This window comes from Hoplias malabaricus, chromosome 15 (assembly GCF_029633855.1).
Source record: "Hoplias malabaricus isolate fHopMal1 chromosome 15, fHopMal1.hap1, whole genome shotgun sequence".
NCBI classification, from domain to species: domain Eukaryota; kingdom Metazoa; phylum Chordata; class Actinopteri; order Characiformes; family Erythrinidae; genus Hoplias; species Hoplias malabaricus.
In genome coordinates, this window is record NC_089814.1 from 17,881,060 (window position 1) to 17,903,490 (window position 22,431).

The 22,431-nt window shown below is 41.8% G+C and overlaps 1 protein-coding gene across 2 annotated transcripts in view; it reads left to right on the forward strand.

The window, feature by feature from the left end:
* Positions 1-1,689: 1,689 nt before the first annotated feature.
* zgc:100829 (uncharacterized protein LOC445149 homolog) overlaps positions 1,690-22,431 on the forward strand; it is a 30,399-nt gene continuing 9,657 nt past the window's right edge. Inside the window, exons 1-8 of one of the 2 annotated variants that reach the window (XM_066646054.1) lie at positions 1,690-1,788; positions 3,561-3,728; positions 4,793-5,153; positions 13,404-13,551; positions 15,182-15,299; positions 17,871-17,909; positions 18,022-18,063; positions 21,421-21,625. In XM_066646054.1, coding sequence (XP_066502151.1) covers positions 4,979-5,153; positions 13,404-13,551; positions 15,182-15,299; positions 17,871-17,909; positions 18,022-18,063; positions 21,421-21,625 — 727 coding nt within the window. In that variant the 5' untranslated portion in view covers positions 1,690-1,788; positions 3,561-3,728; positions 4,793-4,978. The remainder of the gene's footprint in view (positions 1,789-3,560; positions 3,729-4,792; positions 5,154-13,403; positions 13,552-15,181; positions 15,300-17,870; positions 17,910-18,021; positions 18,064-21,420; positions 21,626-22,431) is intronic. The other variant, XM_066646055.1, reaches the window with a different exon arrangement.

A 22,431-nucleotide genomic window follows, 5' to 3' on the forward strand; every position in this document is an offset into this window, starting at 1 on the left:
ATCATTGGGCGCAAGGCGCGAATACACCCTGGAGGGGGCGCCAGTCCTTCACAGGGCAACACAGACACACACACACACACCTACGGACACATTTTTGAGTTGCCAATCCACCTACCAACGTGTGTTTTTGGACTGTGGGTGGAAACCGGAGCACCCGGAGGAAACCCACACGGACACGGGGAGAACATACCAACTCCTCATAGACAGTCACCCGGAGCAGGAATCGAACGTGGGTTCGATTCGAGCTCCAGATCCCTGGAGCTGTGTGATTGCAACACTACCTGCTGCGCCACCGTGCCGCCCCAAATGAGTTTCAGTAGTAATTCAAACACTGGATTAAAACTTATAGACCACTTTGTCCACGTACATAAACAGTCGTTATTTTCCTCAATACCATTCTACCTTAAAAGAGACACAGCTTCTGAACGTAAACAAACCAGAGAGAACACGATTTCCCCACAATCTTAGATATTCCCTTTAAATAAATATGCAAGAGAATTAAAAAAATTAAAAAAACACAGATTGTTGTATTCATTGCATTTTTCAATAAAAATAATAATAATGTCATCTCATCTTCTTTTCCGTGTGTCCATTTCAGGGTCGCTGTGAATAGTAATAATAATAATAACTTTTCTAGAAATGGGGTTTGTATTCCCTGCTTTTACTATCCAGGTAATCACAAAGGCATTCAGTGATGTTGGAGACTGGGCGTGGCTGTGGCCAGTCCATTGTTCTGATAAATCCAGTACAGCATCTCATTTCTTTGTTTGCATATGTTTGCATATGTTGCACATGTCACATGTATGTAAAAACATGTATCTCCCAAAATAGTAATTTTACAGGAGAAAAAAAAATATTTCAATAGATGAATGTAAAAAGATAGTAATTGTGGAGCACTTCTATTATAATGTGGGTGCTGGAAAGTGATGATATATTTTCACTCTTTTTTTTCAGATTCTATTTTTAAAGATGAGAGTTTTTAAGTACTGTAATTTAATAGGGACAGTATTGTTGTTCTACCAGGTTTTGCACAGTTGTTAGAAATGCAATATTTCTCCCCACCTCCAGCTTTGGTTTGTCCTTCTCCCTGCAAGTGGATTAATTTATTTCAAATCTACTCAGAAATGTGTCATAAAATGAACAATTTGTAGGCTACTTAAAGACCATGACAATGGCCACTAAATTGTGCACAGTAATTAATTACTTTTTTTGTGTGAAAATAACCTCGTACGCAGCAAATTCTCCAGTGTTAAATCAACACTAATAGTGTTAACACTGAGTGTTAAATTATTACACTAACAGTGTTAATGTAACACTAATTTTGTTGATTAGTGAATTTGCTGTGTATACATGTATTAGTTTGTTGCTATTGTACCTTAATGTTGGTACAAACAGACAGACAAAAACCCCACAAAATTGGTTTGCCTCACTCCACTGTGAAGAACTGTTGTCAATCGTATATTTATATTGTAACCGTGCTTATTAACTGCCTCAGGCAATCAGTCGGCCAAACAAATGTTGTCCGGCTTGTTGCTACACTCTGTGAACGGGTGAGGAGCTCTGAGGTGTGAGAGGCCAGTTAAGGTTCTCTGGTAACGATGTCCTTGGACCCCACCCGCTGGAAGAATATGGCACAGTCGACTGGATGTATTATATATCCCGGCAGGCCTGGGAGCGCTAAAGGAAGTTACGGGACACAGAGACACCGGGGGATTCTGTTACCACCGCAGCCGTTAAACGGATTAAATGAAAAACAATATCAAACACGATTTGTGAGGAATATAAAATGTAAATGTGTATAAATGTAATCATCTTATCCTATTTACTTGTTTGACTCACAAATTTCTAGTTGTTATACCAGGCTTTCACCAGAAGATGGGGATGTTGATTTAAAATTGTGCACTTCTCTGTGTAAAGGATAGCGTGGTTTAGTTAACGGTGTTATATTATAACCTCTTTATTGAGACCATATTTGGAACATTAATTAACATTAAAATCAAAGCCTACCCAGTAAACATTTAGCCGTTGATTCAACGTTGAAATAACGTAATGACTGCCGTCTAATCAACGTTCTCTTAAGGTTGAAAATGAAAGTTGAAAAAAACGTCCAAACACAGACATTGAAAAGACGACTATTAGACGTATTTTGGACGTCCATTGACGTTATTAATTGGTCCCGAAATAAATTACTTGTATAAAACGCGTTTTGGGCGTCCACTGACGTGATCGATTGGTCACCACATGATAACTAACTTATTAAGATGGATTTTGGACGTCCATTGACGTTTAAAATATGTCCTTGACGGACAGACTACTTTTAGACCTATTTTGAACGTCCAGAGACGTTCCTTGTTTACTGGGTAAGGACTTTGAAGAATCTCAGCAAATGACTCCCTATATTTCCTAGTGCCTTATATATATATATGATGAAACAACGGTCTCTACACGCAAACAGAAGAATGTATGAGAATTAGACATATAGTAATATGTAATATCAGACACCTGTTTAGCACAGAGTCTTTCAGACCGATCTAGTGCACTCTAAAAGGAATAGAGAGCAATTTGAAATCGAGCCAAGGTGTTTTCCCCATCACCGCTGTTCTTCTCTTGTTCAGACCGAGGGTTTGGTGTTTTTTTATTCTTCAGTGCCCTCTGGTGAAATATTTGGAAATGATTATCACTCTTTTATCTGCACAACCTACTACTAAACATTCATATTGTTATGTTTCATTCTTCATCAGTTAATGATGAAATAAAATTATTCTTGTCTATATAAAAAATAGATATAATAATGTTAATAAGGAAACGAACAAAGACAAAAAAAAACACTGTTTTCCCGAGGGCGTTATAGAGTTCTGTGCAAAAGGTTGTGTACCCCGCCAATTAGATTTGTTTTCATTTACAATTATGTTCTAAATGTACAAAGACGTCGTTGTTAATTTGAAGTATAAATGACGTGGAATGTAATGTTGGTATCAATAAATAAATAATTAAATAAATAATTATACACACATACACGTTAAACCTAGCTAATATATATATATATATACAAACGCATCATTTGACCAGAGTTGTCCCAATGTCTGTTAGCAAAATAATTTAGGGACTGAAAAAGAAAAATGCCTTTGTGTGGAAAGCATTTAGTGGGTGTTATTTCTGGTTTTACAAAAAGCTTCCACTGTATTCTTATATGAGTTTGACCTGAAGACCTGAAGCCTTAGAGTTGGTGCTGTTTGAGAGAGCGGCTGCGTCCAAACCACACACTAACACGCTATACTACACTAATGAATGCCTGCTAATGGCAATGCACCCATATTTGGCAGACTATTTAGCAGGGTAGTGTGGGATTATGGATGTGGCTTGCATTTCTTGCTTTCTGATCGACAAAAAAACTGCTAAATTACCCCTCCTGCTCTTTCAGTCTCGGCTCTGTTCAACAGGATGCTGCTGCTTCGGTACAAACAGCTGGACGCTGCTTCCTGAGAGCCCCCTCCTCCCCCGCCCCTTAAAACAGAGCTATTGGGACAGAGGAAATGTGTGTGTTTATGCTTTTTGGACAGATAGAGCAGACAAGTGAGTGAGTCAGAGAGAGAGAGAGAGAGAGAGAGAGAGAGAGAGAGAGAGAATGGAATGTTGTGATGTCATCAGCTAAGTCATACACAAAGAAGGACAGCAGCACTTCATTTTTGCAGTCAGTAAAGCCTGCCGTACACCGTCCGCACCCAACTGTGAGTACGCCTGCAATCTTTTCCTCAACTACTCTTTTCCCCCTTTTCCTCTCTCTCTCTCTCTCTCTCTCTCTCTCTCTCTCTCTCTCTCTCTCTCTCTCTAATCACTCCATGCCTCAGCACTGATTAGCTGTATTCCAGTAAGTGTCTGCAGACTGACAAGCCTTTACACTGCCTGCCTCTCTCTTTCTTTCTCTCTCTCTCTCTCTCTCTCTCTCTCTCTCTCTCTCTCTCTCTCTCTAGCGGCCATTGTAAATGTTAGTTTACTTGAGGAGACTGCAGTTGTCTCTGTGCTGTAAACTGTAAAGACAGTCACACACTGCTGTTGCTCAGTTACAGCCACAGAAAAAAAGAAGAGGCTAAAAACAGAACTCTCACATGGGTGTGTGTAAAGCAGTATCTTTTTTTGGAGGGGGGGTGGGGTATCTGGGAAGCCCCGAATCCCAGTGACCCCCTCCCCCCACAATTAAATATAACAGGGCTAAGGGGAGAAAAGTGTCTAGTGATGGCACTAAAAGACGGAAGAGAGAGAGACAGGAAAGAAGACAGCAGTAAGAAGGAAAAAAAGCTAAAGAGGACAAAAAGAAGTAAAATGGCGGGGAGAGAACAATGTGGAACCATGTGGGTTAAAATATATCAAAAGTGAAAGAAAAGCAGTAAAGGAGAAGGGAAGTAACAAAAATGAATGCATGACAGAAACAAGTAAAAGAATAGACAGCAGTATATGAGACAGGAACAAAAGAAGGACAGAAATAGCACAGCAAGTAAGAAAGAAGCAGCAAAACAAAAGCAAGAGTTGAGGAGAAAGCTACAAGTCACAGAAAAGAGACAGTGAGATAGAGAGAGACTGTAAGAAGCTAAAAAAATGAGGAAAGGAACAAGGGACTAATATGGAAGAAAAGAAAAGAAAGTAAACAATGTGGAGTGTTTAATACAGAAGATGGGAGCTGCAGTAGAGGACAGTTTGACACAAAACTATAAACTGAAAAAGCAAAAGTGTCTCAAAAAAAAGTTAGAGAGGGCGGATTGTTTCCAGATGTTGTAACCTGTCATTTTCTTTACAGCTTGTCCAGCTGCTGACCGCTGCTCAGTGATGAGAGGGAGAGTGTGTGTTTGTTGAACAGGGGGCTAAGGAGCTGGGCCTAAAGCCAGGTGTGGACTGAACATCCTCCTGATCCTCCCAGACACACACTTCACCTTGAGAAGGACCCTATCCACAAACACACACACAGCAAACGCACATAGCCACCATGCTGCAGCAGATCCTGAAGGACATGTACATTGATCCAGATGTTCTGGATGCTCTGAACGAGGAGCAGAAGAAGACCCTGTTCCTGAAGATGCGCCAGGAACAGGTCCGCCGCTGGAAGGAGCGCGAGGAGAAGCTGGAGAGAGAGGAGCCCCGCAAACCCAAACCAAAAACAGGTATGGACTCTTCACCTCACTCCTCACTCCATGCTATTAGCCTTTATCTTCACGTCCATGTCGCTCACATGTTGCCTGTAGATGGTCTATGGTACCTCTAAAATCTCTAAAGAGAAATAGCATTAGACACAAAGTAGTGTTATCTTCTCTGCAAATCTGAGCACAGTGTGAGATTTTGCTGAGGTCTCCACTACAACCTAAGAGAGGAGTAGTGAGATTTCTCACAAGAAAGTGGTGAATATAAGTGGTCGATAATTCTCAACGAATGTGCAATGACACTGGCACTTGTTTTGCGAGTGCATCAGACACAGCAGGGCTACTGAAATTTCACTCATTGTCCATTTTATTAGATACACCCACATTGTTAACATACTCTGTAGATGTAAAGTCAGAGACAGTAGCTCATCTGCTGCTACACAGTTTGTGCTGGTCGTTCTAGTCCTTCACAGGACACGGTTGGATGGATATTTTTGATCGGTGGAATATTCTCAGACCAGCTGTGACACTGAGGGATTTAAAAACTCCACCAGCACTGCTGTGTCTGATCAACTCGTACCAGCACAACACACATTAACACACCGCCACCATGTCAGTGTCACTGCAGCACTGAGAAGGACCCTTCAACCAAATCATACCTGCTCTGTGGTGGTCTTGTGAGGGTCCTGACCATTGAAGAACAGGGTGGGGGTCCAGAAAACAAATACACAGTGGTCGAAAATCATAATAATTCCTGTTGTGTACAAAAATGCACAGCTGACCACTAATAGTTAGTAAACTCCAATGGGAAAACTCTCTGGCAGCTACATACAAGCCTAATATCACCATACCAAAGTGGGATAGTGGTGTATGAAGCCTCAAGCACAGTGAGCTGTGGAGCAGGGGAGCTACATTCTCTAGAGTGATGGAGCACCATCCAATACATCTGCTATGAGTTAGAGAGGCTTGTGTGATTCAGAATCATTTGAACCTAACATGAGTGGATTCTTGTGGGTGAATGGCCTTAAATCCGCACTGAAATATCTGGGAATCCAATCTAAAGCCCTCCCAGATGTGGAAAAACTTGTTACTGCAGCAGGACAATCTACTTAGTAATACCTATGATTTCAGACCATCTGTGAACATCCGTGTCTGCATGGGTGCACCTGTATTTATTTCAAACCCAGAGACCTCAATACCAGCCCTCATTAACATCATCAACACGTTCGGTATAAAATTTACTTCACAAAGTCGGAAACTGCCCCTGCATGTGGTCCCCAAAGGGGTTGGAAAATTAAAAAAAAAAAGGACCTATCCCAAAGGAACTCTTCACCTGTTTCTTGGCAAGGGATGTATTTCATTTCTTAAATGAATATATTAGCCTTGGGACCTTGGGTTTAAATCCCATCTGGGTGGAGGTTCCATGTTCTCCCTGTGTCTGCGTGGGTTTCCTCAGGTTTCCTTCCACAGTCCAAAAACATGCATGCTAGGTGAATTGACTTCTCTAATAACTGTCTTGGTGTGTGAGTGAATGAGTGTGTATGTGAATGAATGTTTGTTTGTGTGTGAGCCAAGATATGGATGGGCGCTCTGTCCTGGGTGAAGCCCTAGTGGCCGATGCAGTCCTCCAGGTGGATGGTCGTTCCTGGTCGAGAGTATGCTGTGCGTGTTTGACTGCCAATTCTCGCCAGTGTGTGTGTGTGTGTGTGTGTGGGTTGAATGTTGAGTGTTGATTGTAAAGCGTCCTTGGGTTTCTAGAAAGGTGCTAAGTTCAGTTGGTGGGTTGGAGGTGCCAAACATACTCTGTTTGTGGTCTGCACAAACGGGTTAAATGGGTAAACACATGGGTGCACCTTACTGTAGCTGTATTCACTAACATTCTGGGTATCGCCAAACCTTTGGACACACAGTGTAGTTGCTGAATAATACTTAAGTTTAATAACTGAGAATTGTAAGTATAAGGTTCATAGGGATAACCACCTCTTTGCAAGCTCATCACAGTTTCATTTTGCAACAAACCACAACATTTTTCCTGCAGAGCTTGCTGAACCGCCAGCTACTTGTCATCAAGCGAATGTTTAAGTAAAAGTTATTCACACACATCACTGCCACACAGACATTCACAGCTCTTGTCAAAACAAACTGCCACATGTCAAACAAATAAACAAAAAAAGGCACATGAGCAGGACCTTTAGCAGGCAGGTCTGATCTCGCGTCTTCGGAAACCTGCCAGGGCTAAATATGGAGACTGTCTTAATGCAGAAAGTGAGTCAGTTGAGTGGTGAAGTGTCGGATGAGTGTGGTTTACCTGTGGGAGGAACATCCTGTGTAATGCAGATGAGTGTTGATCAAAACAGCACAGAGAAGAAGCAAGAGACAGACAAATAGGTCACTGGTATACATAGGTGGTTTGTTCCCATCGCAGAAGTAACAGTTTTGAGAAAGTTTTACACTAGGTGTGGGAACTTTCTGCGAGGATCTAATGGCATTCAGCCATGAGAACATTAATATGTTCTGACACTGATGGGGGATATTTAATTATCCAAGTTATTCAAGCTAGTCAATGCTGTTCCACTACTTTAGAGAACAGTCTCCTAGTGCACAGCCCAATGCCTGGAGGTTTTATACTCATCCAGTCAGCGGTTGGCACTGAGCGTAGTCAACCCCACTTCATGTGCAACGGCTCTAGAGACGCCCATTTGATTATATGGTTTTCTGTGGAGATGATATGAGCTGTGCATGCTCAGCTGAACGTCGGTGACCACAAAGCTTGCACCAGAAAGCAGTTGTATTCACTAATCATAAGGAATTTGAACAGACTTTTGAACATATTGTGTATCACATTGCAGGTTATGAAGGGTTAGTTTAAAAATTGCTACCATGCCTTATGAGTAAAAAAAGAAGAAGATGGATGTGATTGCTGTCTGTTACGTGTGCTGGTGTTGAGAAGAATTGGAATCTTTCTGGGAGTCCAGTTGTGTTCCAATGGGTTCAATGAAGTTTATAAAAACACACTGCACCATTAATCTTGTGGCCCCAGCCTCCCACTGATTAGATTTGTGTCTTGAGGAAGGTGTAGTTATGTAGTTCAGTAGTTGTATCACTTCAGCTCAAAAGTCATACCAGTTCAGCCAACAACACAAGTCACATGCTGACAGTTTAGGAACTATATGCTGTAGGAACAAAGGTCAGTACATTTATGTGTTTATTTGGTTACTTTTTTGTCATGCTGTGTTCTGAAGCCTCTAGTAGAAACAGATCTGTCTCCTGATGCAGATTTGAGACCCTCCACATGTGGAGGACAGCTGCCCAAATCAGGGAGGGCCAAGCTTGCCGATGAGATATGGATGGAATGTGGAGTTCTGAGAGTGAGTGAAAGAGAAAGTGTTCAAGAGAAACAGACCACAGTGAAACACTTCAGGTTGCTCTACTGTAAATTGGACGATTAGTCTCAGGACACACATGTACACATCCTAAACTGGTTTGACATTCAGAGAGTTCGGAATCTGGCCCGTCAGCATTTTTATGGGAATTGAGAGAGAGCTTTGTGGAAAAAACTTGCAATAATGGGGTCAGAGAAATCACAGAAGGCAGGCTGTCTCAGCAGGGCTGCTAACCATCAGGAAAGATTCCAGCAGGAGAGCTCTGATAGCAGTAGGTCACTTGCCTCGACCATGCATTACTTTACCATTGACATGTGCGTCAGTCCAGGAAGAACCACTTTCATAGTAACAAAGCGGTTATTATCAAGCACTTTTTGAGACTCGCCAGAGAACAGAACCGCCTTTATCATCCTGAGATATCCGCAGATATTTCTCGGCTGGTCAGTGGTTTCTCCAAAACACACAGATACAATATCCTCACTCAGGAATCTGCAGGCAGCTTAGCTATCAGAGAACTACTGTATAATTAATATTATCGTACTTTACAGCGTTTAACAGTGCTTTTATTTCATATCTCTAATGGGCTTTATGTATATTATATTATATATACACTGATCAGACATAAACTTTAAAGAGTTACAGTCATCTATTGTACAAATAGAACAGGTACAGCAGTGTTGCTGGAACTTTCCAACACTGTACTCTCACACTGTCCACTATATTAGACACAAATCATTTGACAGTAGCTCGTTTGTTGCTGCACAGTTTGTGTTACTCATATTCTAGTCCTTCATTTTGGGTCACATGCTGCGCACAGGACACTTTTAGCTGAATAGTTGAGGTTGTTGAACAATGCTCAGTCTAGAAATGATACTTAGGGATTTAAAACAGCAGTGAAACACACACTAACACACCAACAACATGTCAACCGCAGCACTCTTAATAATCCACTACCCAAAGAATACCAGCTCTGTGATGGTCATCTTGGGGTCCTGACCATTGAAAAACGTGGTGAAAGGGGGCCAACAGTGTATGCAGAGCAACAGTTGGATTACAGTCTGTTATTGTAGAACTACAGGGTGCCTCTGTATGGTCTGTGAAACTGATAAAAAGGAAGAACAGAGTGGAAATAAGGAGGTAATTTCTAATGTTGTGACTGATTGGTGTATCTATGCTTTACATGCCATTGACTTGAATGTATGAATTGTTATAGGTTTAATGTAAACTGTCTTCCTGAAGTGACGGCATGGACCACTAGGTTAGTGTTTACTAAAATTATAGTAAATTATATAGTAAACTGTTAATAGTGGGCTCCAACTCCCAGAATTCATAGCAAAATACTTCAAATACACACTGTAATTTAAGAAAACAGTAGTTTATTTTAGTATTTGAATTCTACTGCGAAATTACAGCACTTGTTTACAGTGTAGACTTTTAACATCCTGTAACCTTACATCATGTAAAGTTACGGTCTAATCTGGGACTTGATTTGATTTTAGGTCTTCTGCCCTACGGAGGGAATTTTCAGTTTCAAAACAAACTGATCTGAGGCAGCAGTTGGCCTAGTTATAGGAGCAGGAAAGGGAGCATTTCCACATTGTGTTCCATTCCCTCAAACAATCAACTGCCACCTAAGCAGGAAGTGTACAGGAAGTGCATATGCTCCAAACAAACTGAAGTGGAAAGTGGAAGGACAGAAAAAAGATTAAACATGACCACAGATTTATCCACAATGGCTAATTGGGTGTTACTAGATTGCAAGCAGCATGTTTTTTTTTTGTGTCCCCAATTTCTGCTAGTACTGCAAGTGGCTATTAAAGAAAAAAAACAATATAATCATTTTCCGCTATTCTATACACTTTAGAAAGAGCCATCAAGCAGTGTCTGCCAAGGGCTTAGTCATTTTAAGAGAATTCATTTCCATGGATTTTCAAAATGATACCATAATTCCGTCAGTATGGAATTTTAGGGGATTCACTTTTAATCACCTACTGACTAAGAATGAAACTTTAAGACAGAAACTAAGACTGCTGCATGTGACTGGGTGGTGCAATCTTGCTACTAACATTCAGATGATTGGTAGAAAACAGACAGACTGCTTTTGAAATGCTATGAACTGCTTAGTTGGGCTATGTTCAAAGCAGAGTTTCTTGATTTTATTTTAAATTAAACAGTCTCTCTGATGGCTCCAGGTCATTGTGAAGGCACAGAGCTGCCCTGAGCTCTGCAGAAATCTGCAGCACTGCTAACCGGCATTAGCCAGGTTTCCATTTTTCCTCCCTTATGGAAAAAAAATCCTTTGATTGAATTCAGCACATTCGTTTTCACAAACGGCGAAATAAAGCCAGTCGTTACAGTTTTTCTGATCTTCTGCTGTGTCTTACATAGATGGCAGGCACAACAGAATTGTCCCACCTCCTTGTCTGAGTATCTCCAATCACAACATTGGATATGTGTTTAGTTTATGTGAGAGTGCAAAGCCAAATTCAATGGAGCAAATCCAACGTGAGTGCAAAGAATTGAATACTTGTATAGGAAAGCTGAGAATGGGAAGAAAGAACAAAGTTAATATGACTAAAAACCTGCATTTCTGCTCCATTTCTCACTCCTGGGCCCCTTGCATTTGGAGTAAACAGAGGCTCATTCTCATTTAAAGGAACAGGTGCTGAAATCTGTGTAGTCCATTAAGAAACAATCAATCAATCAATCAAATTTTATTTACATAGCGCTTTTCACAACAAAAAGTCGTCACAAAGCAGCTTTACAGAGATCCGGGTCCAAGCCTCCTATGAGCAAGCCAGGGGCAACAGTGGCAAGGAAAAACTCCCTCAGCACACAAGGAAGAAACCTTGGAAGGAACCAAGACTCATACGGGGAACCCATCCTCCTCGGGTCGACACCGGAGCAAGGCATTGTAATCATGTCTTCATACTGAATTCCATATTAGACTATTCTTCATGTACATTTCCACACCACATTCTACATGCTCTGAATTACAACTATTATCAGGAGTAGTTATTTTAACTGTGCTATGCTTCATAGAACTTGTTTATTTCTGAAGAATTTAGTTCAATATTTGACTAGTTCAGTAGTTGTATAACAACATTCGGTACTCAAACCCTTGACGAACTTTAGCTAAAGAAATAAAACTACTACCATTGGTGATGCCGGCTCGTTGGTGTGGGGATATTGGTGAGGTTGCAGGTCTTGTGATGCAAGTTCAGTCTGTAGCAGTGTTAGTTATTTGAATAATTTCTATTTATCTACCACATTATTCAGAGAATTCAGTGATGAATAGGAAAGAATGCTTCGATGGCAAAAATTTTGGCTTTGAAACAATTTGTTTAATCTAGGGTGCTATATCTGGGATTTGTAAAAATGGCAGTTGTTTAACTGAAAAAAATCCTAGGCTGTTTCTCGATATGTGTTCTTATGTTCGTGCTTGATGTCATCTTTCATTCATTCATTGTCTGTAACCACTTACCCATTGGGCGCAAGGCAGGAATATACCCTGGAGGGGGCGCCAATCCTTCACAGGGCAACACACATTCACATCTATGGATACTTTTGAGTCACCAATCCACCTACCAACATGTGTTTTTGGAGAACACACCAAACTCCTCACAGACAGTCACCTGGAGCAGGACTCGAACCCACAACCTCCAGGTCCCTGGAGCTGTGTGACTGCGATACTACCTGCTGTACCACCGTGTCTCCCCTTGCTATCATCTATCAGCAGATATAGTGAGAACACTATGCCCCAAATAACAAGGACGCATCAGTTCATGACTTGCCAATGAGAACGACAAACGAGAATCACATCATTCACAGCAGCATCATACATTTGCCCTTGTGAGATCAATTCTCAAGAACGTTCTGCTCAGGAATGTTCATTCTTTGTGCTCTTGGTATTGAGAAACAGCTTGAGAGGTCTTTCAATATTTTGTTATTTTAAGAAACATATTGTAGTCTCAAAAGATAACCACACATCTTCAAAATTATACCTGTATTGGAAAGGGAAAAATATACGTGTATTCATTGTCTGGAGCCTACTGGGCACAAAGCAGGAACACCAGCATGGGACACACACCTATGGACACATCTGAATAGTCAATCCACCTACCGACATGTGTTGGACTGTGGGAGGAAACTGGACACAGAGGTAACCTAAGCAGACCCTGGGAGAAAAGATAATTATGATATAAAATATATGATGGTCAGGGCAGAACATCAACAAAATATGCATATATTTGAAGACATAACATAAATTGTCTCTCAGTTCACCTGCTCTAACCGTGGGCCTCTAGCCAGTTTAAAGACTAATATGACGACATTGTTGAAGGGAGTATTTGGGGTGATAACCCCATCAAATTTCATTAACAGCTAATAGAATCTGAAAATTGAATGAATATGTTACTAATGAACAAAACTATTAATAAGAGTCTAATCGGCCAATTAAAGGAATTCTCTGAGATCAGGTGACTACTTGGCTGTTTAAATGTTTTGACAGGGCTGTCATTTCTTGATGGTCTAGGGCATGTCAGCCTGCCTGCCGAGCTGGAATGTGTCTTTGCCACAAGGTGTGCAAGAAGAACCAGTTTATTACGACAATCTTCGCTTGTTTGCTGCCAAACCTCTTCTTTTATGCCCTTGTCACATTTCCCGAAACTCAGCTCCTATTTATTTGTGTCAGTTGTCAGTATTTTTGTCCACTCTATGTATTGTTTTCTCTGTCTCTGTGAAATTTGAGATGAAATTATATACATCTGCCTCCTTATCTTAAACTAATCACTTAAACTAGCCTTCCAGATAAATTAACTTACGAATAAATTTCCTCTCTTTCTCTCTCTGTTTCTCACCAACCCTCACCCCCTCCCCTCTCGCTCTTTAGCTCACAGTAAGAGTGTGAACTGGCTGCTGGGTCGTGATGGAGATGTGCAGGTCATCATCATTGGAGAGATGGACGAGTTTAAATCCTCTAAAATCCTCTGCTCAGGGCTTGGGGAGAGAAAAGCAGCCAGCCTTCTTTACAATTCATGGTATGGATACATTGCTGTACAGTTCCGTTCAGTTTCAGCTCGGCTTAGAAACAGTGGGAAGAAATTCCAGTTGCATCGTTTACTCATTTTTTCCTCATTGAAATAAAGAACTGTTAGAGAATCATTAAGTAATATTTACAACCAAAAGGTAGCAGACAATGTTTTTCAAAAAGGTTTTATTTTTCTGTAAATGGACAGAGTCAGATTTATTTGTAGTCCCTGAATGAACAAGCGTATGCTCAATAAAGCAGGTCCTCCCACACAGGGCTGGCCATGTTTAAAAGAAGTTTAGAACAGAATCTCTGTCATATCCTGGACACCTGGTGTCAGTATATTGGGTGCTTCATAATGTGAATGTGAATTATTGGAGAAAGTGAATTATTTCTTTATTATTCTTTATTATTTCTTTGTTATTTAATTAGTTCTGCAACTACCATATAATAGTGAAATCATCCACAGCTTTTTGGCTAAATTTGGACATAGTCGTGTTGTGATGTTGAAGAAGAATGTCCACCATTTTTCTGTATAATCAAGTTTTTAAAGTCAAAGTTCTTTGTTGTGAAATTATTAAATACAGAGAATGTCAGGTCTCCATCAGTGGTGGTTATATAAACAAGTATGTACAATTGTACAAGTACAATTATAGCTATCTTGTGCTCTCTCTCTCTCTCTCTCTCTCTCTCTCTCTCTCTCTCTCTTTATATATATATCACCAACTAGTGAATGTACTTGTGTCTTCTGTGTGTTCATAAGTAATGTTTATCATGGTAGAGTAGCAGTAATAATAATAATAACAATAATAATAATAATACTCACATTATATGTGAGGAGCTGGTGTGTTCTCCCCGTGTCCGCGTGGGTTTCCTCCGGGTGCTCCGGTTTCCTCCCACAGTCCAAAAACACACGTTGGTAGGTGGATTGGTGACTCAAAAGTGTCCGTAGGTGTGAGTGAATGTGTGTGTGTCTGTGTTGCCCTGTGAAGGACTGGCGCCCCCTCCAGGGTGTATTCCCACCTTGCGCCCAATGATTCCAGGTAGGCTCTGGATCCCCGTGGAACTGGATAAGTGCTTACAGATAATGAATGAATGAATGAATGAATGACATTACATGTGGATATTGTTTTCCTTTACTATGCCCTGTGGGCATTTTTTCCACCCAAATCTGTGTCAAATCTATTATCAGACTTTGTCTCAGATTTCAGCAGCACATATGTACACATTCTATGCCATTGCTTTCTAAGAGGTAATTTTGTAGAGACATAAAACACTTGGATTCCTTGTTCCTGCCGCCTCAGATATTTAATATGTTTGGGTCTGAAGACTTTGACCCTATGAGGTCTGAGGATGTTGACCCTCTGGGTTATGAAGACATTAACGCTCTGCGGTCTGAGTGCTTTACCTTTCTCGGCCTGAGGGCTTTACCTCTCTGTGGTCTGTGGTCTGAGGGCTGAGGGCTATATGTCTCTGGAGTAAGAGAATAATTCAAAATCACCTTTGAATGTGATTCTTTGAAGATTTCTGACTGAAATGATTTGATAAAAATGTTGCCGCTCTTGCTTTGGTGAAAACAGTTGTGTTGTATTATGTCTGCTGTGTTACGGTTTAATGTCTGTGATCTCTGTCCTGTTCAGCAACCAGGCGGGCAGTTTGAAGAGCAATCTCGTAAACAGAACATCAGCAGAGCCGGTCAGATCTGGGAGAGAGAATCTTCCGCCCAAAACACTGTCAGTAGTACAGCTTCATTTAAAGGTAAGTGAGACATCGTCTTGTATGTGTCCAACTCCCACCAGTGCAATGAAAACACTTGATCTGGCCCTAATAATTCAAACATTCAAATATTTGTATTTTTTATTGTTATTCATTTCCTAATTTTGTGCCTGGAACCCCAGAAGACATATTTAACTTAAGCATGTGATCAGAAACCTTGAAGATTGTGGATTACTTAAGTATAGATATAATATTAGACTACAAGCTACACCAGTTCCTAGTGTTTCTCTCATTTAGGACTATTTCGCCTTGTTAAAATGTGGCTTTCTAATAAGGGCCTGACTCTAAAGCATGAAGAACTGTGCCATGAGCGAAACCATGATAAATTCACCATCCATTAATTACAGTATATAAGGACAACAACATTTTCTCATGGTCTCATGAAGTCCCTAGGCACAAGTGTCTTTGGAGGCTCCCCAACCTCTAAACACAGGCCATAACTCAAACAGCGACGCACAATTTGACTTTAATAACCAGCTAATGTGTGTTATTACATTTAATTTCTGAATTTTTAAGCTTTTTTTATTGTAAATATAGTAATGGGTGTTTGCAGAGAGGCCCTTGTTATGTCATTACATATTCAGAGCTGCGTGTTCATGTAAGTTTAAGTGGGACTCTTCTCAGTGCAGTGTTTGAACTGCTGGAGGCCCCTCGTGGTGAGAAGCCCCTGGGAACAGGCTCTATTGACCCAGGCGGTAATCTATCTCATGGTAGATGTTTTAGATAGGTATTCCAATCAAACGTACAGTGCCAGAGATAAAACATTTAGACAGCTTACGCAATCATAGGAAAACATTTAAAACAGTTGAACAGCGGACATTCTTTAATTTGGTAATTACGTACAAACAGTTTCATTACCTTCCTTGGGCTCTTGAGGAATCTAGAAGAACCTGTCTTAAAGATTTATATGCAGTAAAGTTGATATAAAAGAAATCACCTTCAGAAGCTGGCAATAAACCTTTATACAGAAGGTAAATGAAAGTGAACTAAGCACCAAACCCTGTGGGACTCCATTAGCCGTCTTTAATAACTCTGCATGCATGTCTTTTTCTGTTATACAATGGTTCCCAGCAGTAACATAACTCTAGAAGCTGTTATAGGAAGATTAAAACCAGCTGAGGAGAGTGTGTGCAACAGATTTAATGGACTCACTTTTCAAATGTTCATAAAAATGAAAGAAAGAGCAACAGATGACTGCAAATGTTAAACAAACTATCAACAGCTTCTAAGGCTACTGTGCTAAAGGTCCTTTGCTTTCTATACGTATTGGGGAGAGGGACGGTCCGTGTGTGTTTGAGTGTGTGTTTGTGTGTATGTGTTTGAGTGTGTGTGTTTGAGTGTGTGTGTTTGTGTGTATGTGTTTGTGTGTGTGCCCATGCATTTGCCATTTAACATGATGTTACCTTGTGTATTAGTGTGTGTCCATCTTTATGCCTGTGTGGGTTTAGGTGCAACCTTACTGGGGTGTTTGAGTGTGTGTGTGTATGTGTGTGTGTAGGTGACCTTCTTGTAGCTGTCATTAATCTGGGACAGAGCCGAGGGGCAGTGAGACGGACTTTCTCCACAGGGAGAGCCATCGCTCAACAGCCAAATAAATCACAAACTCTATCTCTCCGTCTCTCCACTGCTTCCTCTCACTATTCCTCCTTTTCTCATTCGCCTTCCCCTCCATTCTTCTTTTTTCATTTTCTCAAAAAACCTCCTGGTTCCACCCACCTGCACCTTTGCTTTCTCACTGGCTCACCTGCTTTTCTTTAGAGCGCACTCTCTCTCTCTCTCTCTCTCCCCCAATCTCTCTCCCACTCTCTCTCTGTCTTTGTGTGTTCATGTATCAGTGTCAGGGTGTTGTGTTCGGGGTGTGTTCGTGTGTGTATGTGTGTGTGTGTGCAGGTGTGTGGCTAGTCTCAGTGTAAGGCCAGGATGAAGGCTTTGTGCTAACAGACTTGATCTCTTGCCTACGAGAGGTTACCACACTGTTTTGCCACGTCCTGTAAAGGTGGTCGCAAATGATGTTTGTGTGAGCGTGTGTGTGAGGACGTATGCGTGAGAAAACAAAAAGGTGTGAGTGATAGACAGAGACACAGAGGGGGAGGGGAAGAGAGGGTTAAATGTGCTATCTGCGACCCGTGCTTGATTTGTGCGTGAGGGGGAGTTCTCGTCCCCTTCTTTCACGCTATACTAATGCGAGGGGGAAGATTCTCACTAGGGTTGCCATGGCAACGCCGTGCACAGGGAGCGCTCACCAGGGTGGAAGTAGGCTGGCCAGTTTGGTCACACCGCGACTCGCTCGCTCTCCTTACACAAACATCTGCACAACATGTGCCTCAGTTTGGGAGACAGGACCCCTTTTATTTATTATTGAACATCCACATTAAACTCTCAGTTTACTGTCTTTCATAATTATGAGTCCCTCTGTATATGTTCATGCTTCCTCCCCCATTTACTGCTGGGCTGATGCCTGTGAGATACAGGAGTCTACTGTCTGCCAGTTATCATGTCATTTAGGTGGAGCTGAATGGATAGTCTGTGATCTAAGCTCTTGTGTGTTTACAGGAGAAGAGTGAAGAAGTGAGGGCAGAGCCCCCTCCACAGGTAACTTTTGGTATTGCAACAATAAAAAATAATACATTTTTATTTATTTATTTATTTATTTATTTAAATTTCAATGCGTTTGTTTTCATTGTGCACTCCTTGGTGTGTCTAGGTGTCAACATCTGAACAGAAGCCGGCATCTCCTGTAGAAATTGTAAGTGGGAAACTGTATTTTTAATTGTACATCACTTAAAATAAAATTACAATAAGATTTTTAAAATAAGTGTGAATATATTGTATATACTTGTGTGTGTGTGTGTGTGTGTGTAAATGATATTGCTAAGCACACATCAAGTAGTACCCTTACACATTTATCTCCTATTTTGGGTGTTTTCTTTTGATTTTTGAGATTTATTCATCATCATCCAAATGTCCTGATTGACCTGGTGATTATTATTATTTGAGTAACAGTTGGACCAATAAATACACAATATACACAATGTTACACAGTCTCCTCTGCGACTCGACTTGGTGTCTGAAATATGGTCTGAAGTTAAGAGGCTAATGTACTGTAATAGGAGCTTATAACCCACCAGTGTCCACTGAGCAGACTGTGGGCCTACATCACATTCTATTCCTTATGTGGTTTCTAAAGCTGATTGACATCCTGTGATAAATGAACGTGGACAAACTATGGGCATTTTTCAGGTTTCCAGATGTCTGCTCCGAACACTGTTTAGGTGCTCAATATACTTTTGTTGCTAATGTTATTTTAGGCCCTATCATTACTTTAACACTTCAGATATAACATCTCTCTCTCTCTCTCTCTCTCTCTCTCTCTCTCTCTCTCTCTCTCTCCCTCTCCCTCTCTCTCTCTCTCTCTCTCTCTCTCTCTCTCTCTCCCTCTCTCTCTCTCTCCTTCACTATGCAGCAGCACTGAAGCATAGGGGTCAGATTTTAAGACTGTGTCCAGTCCCTTGTGTGTGTGTGTGTGTAGGAATAGCCTCTGCAGAGTGTCTGCGGTGTGTGCTGGCTCGTTCTCTGATGGCCCGTGGGTTGCGAGTGTGTGTGTGTGTGTGTGTGTGTGTGTGTGGAGGTCAGCACAGCAGCTGTCCTCTGGCACTCCTCCTCAGATCTGTCCGCTCTCCCTTCCCAGCACACACACTCACACACACCTGTCTCTGTCCTTACTGCTGCACCCACAGCCTTGACAGCTGAGCACTGACCAGCTCATAATGTTCTGAAGTCTGAAAGTGTATATATGTTCTTAAAAAAAAATATCCTGGATGCACTCATGCCTAAGTATAAAAGGATCTCACACACACACACACACACACACTGCCTGGCCAAAGAAATAGTCCAAAAGTGTAATATTGCTTTGGACTACCATTAAAATTGTTATGGCACACATTAACCATGGCATTGTTTCAAGACCCTTGTGCAACGTCACAACATTTACTTTCATCCTCAACTGCATTAGGTTTTGGCCGAGATCTGGATTTGATGAGAAAAAAAAATCAATTAAGTCTTCTCCAGCATCCCAAATACTTTCAGTGGAGTTAAGATCATGACTCTGTTTTAGCAAACGCATTATGTCTTAAAATAATTCCTCATGACCCCATTAACACACTCTCACAGTTTAAGCCAAAGGAGTCTTGGCGATGTCTTTCTTGAGGTGGGCCCATGCCATCAGGGAAGAAAAGAATCCATTGTAGGGATAACCTGGTCAATCTGTACATTCAGCTAGCTTCATTTTAATAACAGATAATGTTGCTGAACCTAGCCTTGACCAAATGAATAAGCCCCAGTTCATAACCCTGCCTCCAGAGGCTTGTACAGGGGGCGCTATACAAAACAAGTGCGTCTGTTCTTACCCTGACACACAACTTGCTCAAAAATAGGGTCGACCACATGAACGTTTACCACCGCTCCACAGCCCAATCTGTGTAGTCCCCAGCAGATGAAGGCTTTTAGTGTGATTAACCTCACTAAAAATCTCCTTTGGCCACACAGCTGTTTAGTTCCAGTCCTATGTGTTGTCATGGAATGTTCTAAACCCATTTCCAGCCGTTTCAGCAGTCTACTTAGTTGCTTTTTTTTTCATGGCTTTTTCTTAATGTAAAGAGAAGTTCACTGTATCAGTTTGATTTTAAAGAAGTGTTGTGGCCAGCAGAGACATATTAATCACTGCAGTTAATTAATATATATTAGTAGTAATTATTATTAGCCTATTTTACACATGCACGCACACCCAAATTTGGGTTGTAGAGCATTTCATTTGGGAGCTATCCAGTCTAATTAATTACAAACTGATGGCTGATATCACTGACTCATAGCGATAGTTGGGCTAATAATTAGATGTACACTTTTCCCAGTACTGTACCCCAAATGTAGTCCACTAGACATGTAAATGTGTTTGATATTTGATGTCTGCTTTTGTTATTTTGCCCTGTAACTACACTACTTGTGTTAGCATCAGTTTGGGGGAAAACAAAGTTAGCTGGCTTTAGTGGCTCAGAGGAAACATGTCTTCACATTTCCAGCTTGGTAACCTGTGACTGGAAGGGCTTTGCTAACAGGTGGAATCGGCACTGAATACATACGGTAATAATAAAAACAATCACACGGCAGTATCAATAGTGGTCAGATCACAGTTAGACACTTAAGGGGGTTTGTTCAGAAAATCCCAGCGTGTTTGAATGTTGTGCGGTGGAAGCTCAGAGAGAGGAACACTAATAGAGAGATGGCCGCAGTGTGAGGTTAATGCGGGAGACAGTGTAAGGAGAGAGAATATTGCTCTGCCGGAGGAGTGTGAGAGCAACATGCAGGGCCAGAGCAGGCTCCCCGGGTTCCCCTGGAGCAGATGGTTGATAAAGTTGATCAGGGAATTAAAGCGTCAGAGACGGAGGATGTGTCAGTCGCAGATGGATGGGATTGGGGGATCGTCTCCGGAGGGCAGGGGCAGCTTCTCTTTTCTCTCTCTCTCTCTCTCTCTCTCTCTCTCTCTCTCTCTCTCTCTCTCTCTCTCTCATGCACACACACACACACACACACAAACCCCTGCATCCTCACAAGGCTCTGCCCGCACCACTCCATTAAAGCTCTTTATGCCTAAAATGCAGCCATGGTTTTAATGAATGAAAAATGAAAAGTATGCAACATGTGCCATTTTTGTTCCTTTTTTTGCATGCAGTTTGTTCAGAGACAGATTCCAGACCACACTCAATGAAACATGATGAGAATGATGAGAGAAAGTGCAGGAGGAAGAGATAGGGAAGGTGAAAGAGAGATTGGCTCTGATTGTTGATTGTGAAAGCAGTGGATTACGGGTGGAAGATGGACACTTAAGACCCCCTGGCTTTCTCTGATAACACAGGAAGCGCCATCCAAAGCCCAAAGCCTTAAGTCCTATCCCCACATTTACCCCAAAAAGGCTTCCATGTCCCAAATAAACACCTTCCGGTTTTTAATCCGTGTTCTTTACCAAACAAGCGCTCTTCTGGAAGCTCTAGCTCTTCAGTTCCACTGCGGACAAACTCACCCTGGGCTCTTCTTTCCATCCCTCTGTCAGGTCAGGAAGGCAGAAGAGGACGCAGAAGTGGACGACTCGGCCTCTCGGGCCTCCATCTGTTACCGGCCACACACGAGGACCATCCCTAAGATGACAAACTTCCTTCACAACGTCGGCCCTCAGGACACGCAGGACAAGAGCAACCCACTGTCAGTCACAAGCAGACTCCGTCCACACGAGCCTCCAGAACCTCACACTAACAGAGGTGAGGAGCTAATACTCCAGATTAGATTGAGTGTGTGTGTGTGTGTTCTCAGTTTTGTTCATATATATCATAGTCTATAGATGGTGTTGGATGACGGCATCTCACTGGTTCCCGTCTGCTGTCAATAATGAGCAGGCTCCGCCCACATCAGCCTCCTGAGCCTCAGAGGAGAGAACTATGTGTCTCTGTGTGTGGGTGGTTGGCCAAACTAGGGTTTGCTCATTACACAACTATTCAGTTTTAATGTTTAGTTTGATAGTCATCATTAATCTTACCACAGATAATCCGCATATTCCAGTCTTCAGTGAAAACTTACAGGCCCCAGAAATGTAATTAAATTAAAAATAATATTAAATCAAGCACTGAGCAGTTAATGTGTATTTGCTCAGACAGAGAAAGCATTCATTCATTCATTCATTATCAGTAACCACTTATCCAGTTCAGGGTCGCGGGGGGTCCAGAGCCTACCTGGAATCATTGGGCACAAGGCGGGAATACACCCTGGAGGGGGCGCCAGTCCTTCACAGGGCAACACACACACACACACACACACACACACACACACACACACACACACACACACTCACACCTACGGACACTTTTGACTTGTCAATCCACCTACCAATGTGTGTTTTTGGACTGTGGGAGGAAACCGGAGCACCCGGAGGAAACCCACACAGACACGGGGAGAACACACCAACTCCTCAGTCACCCGGAGCGGGAATCGAACCCACAACCTCCAGATCCCTGGAGCTGTGTGACTGCGACACTACCTTCTGCTTAACCTTCTGTGACTGGCATGTCAG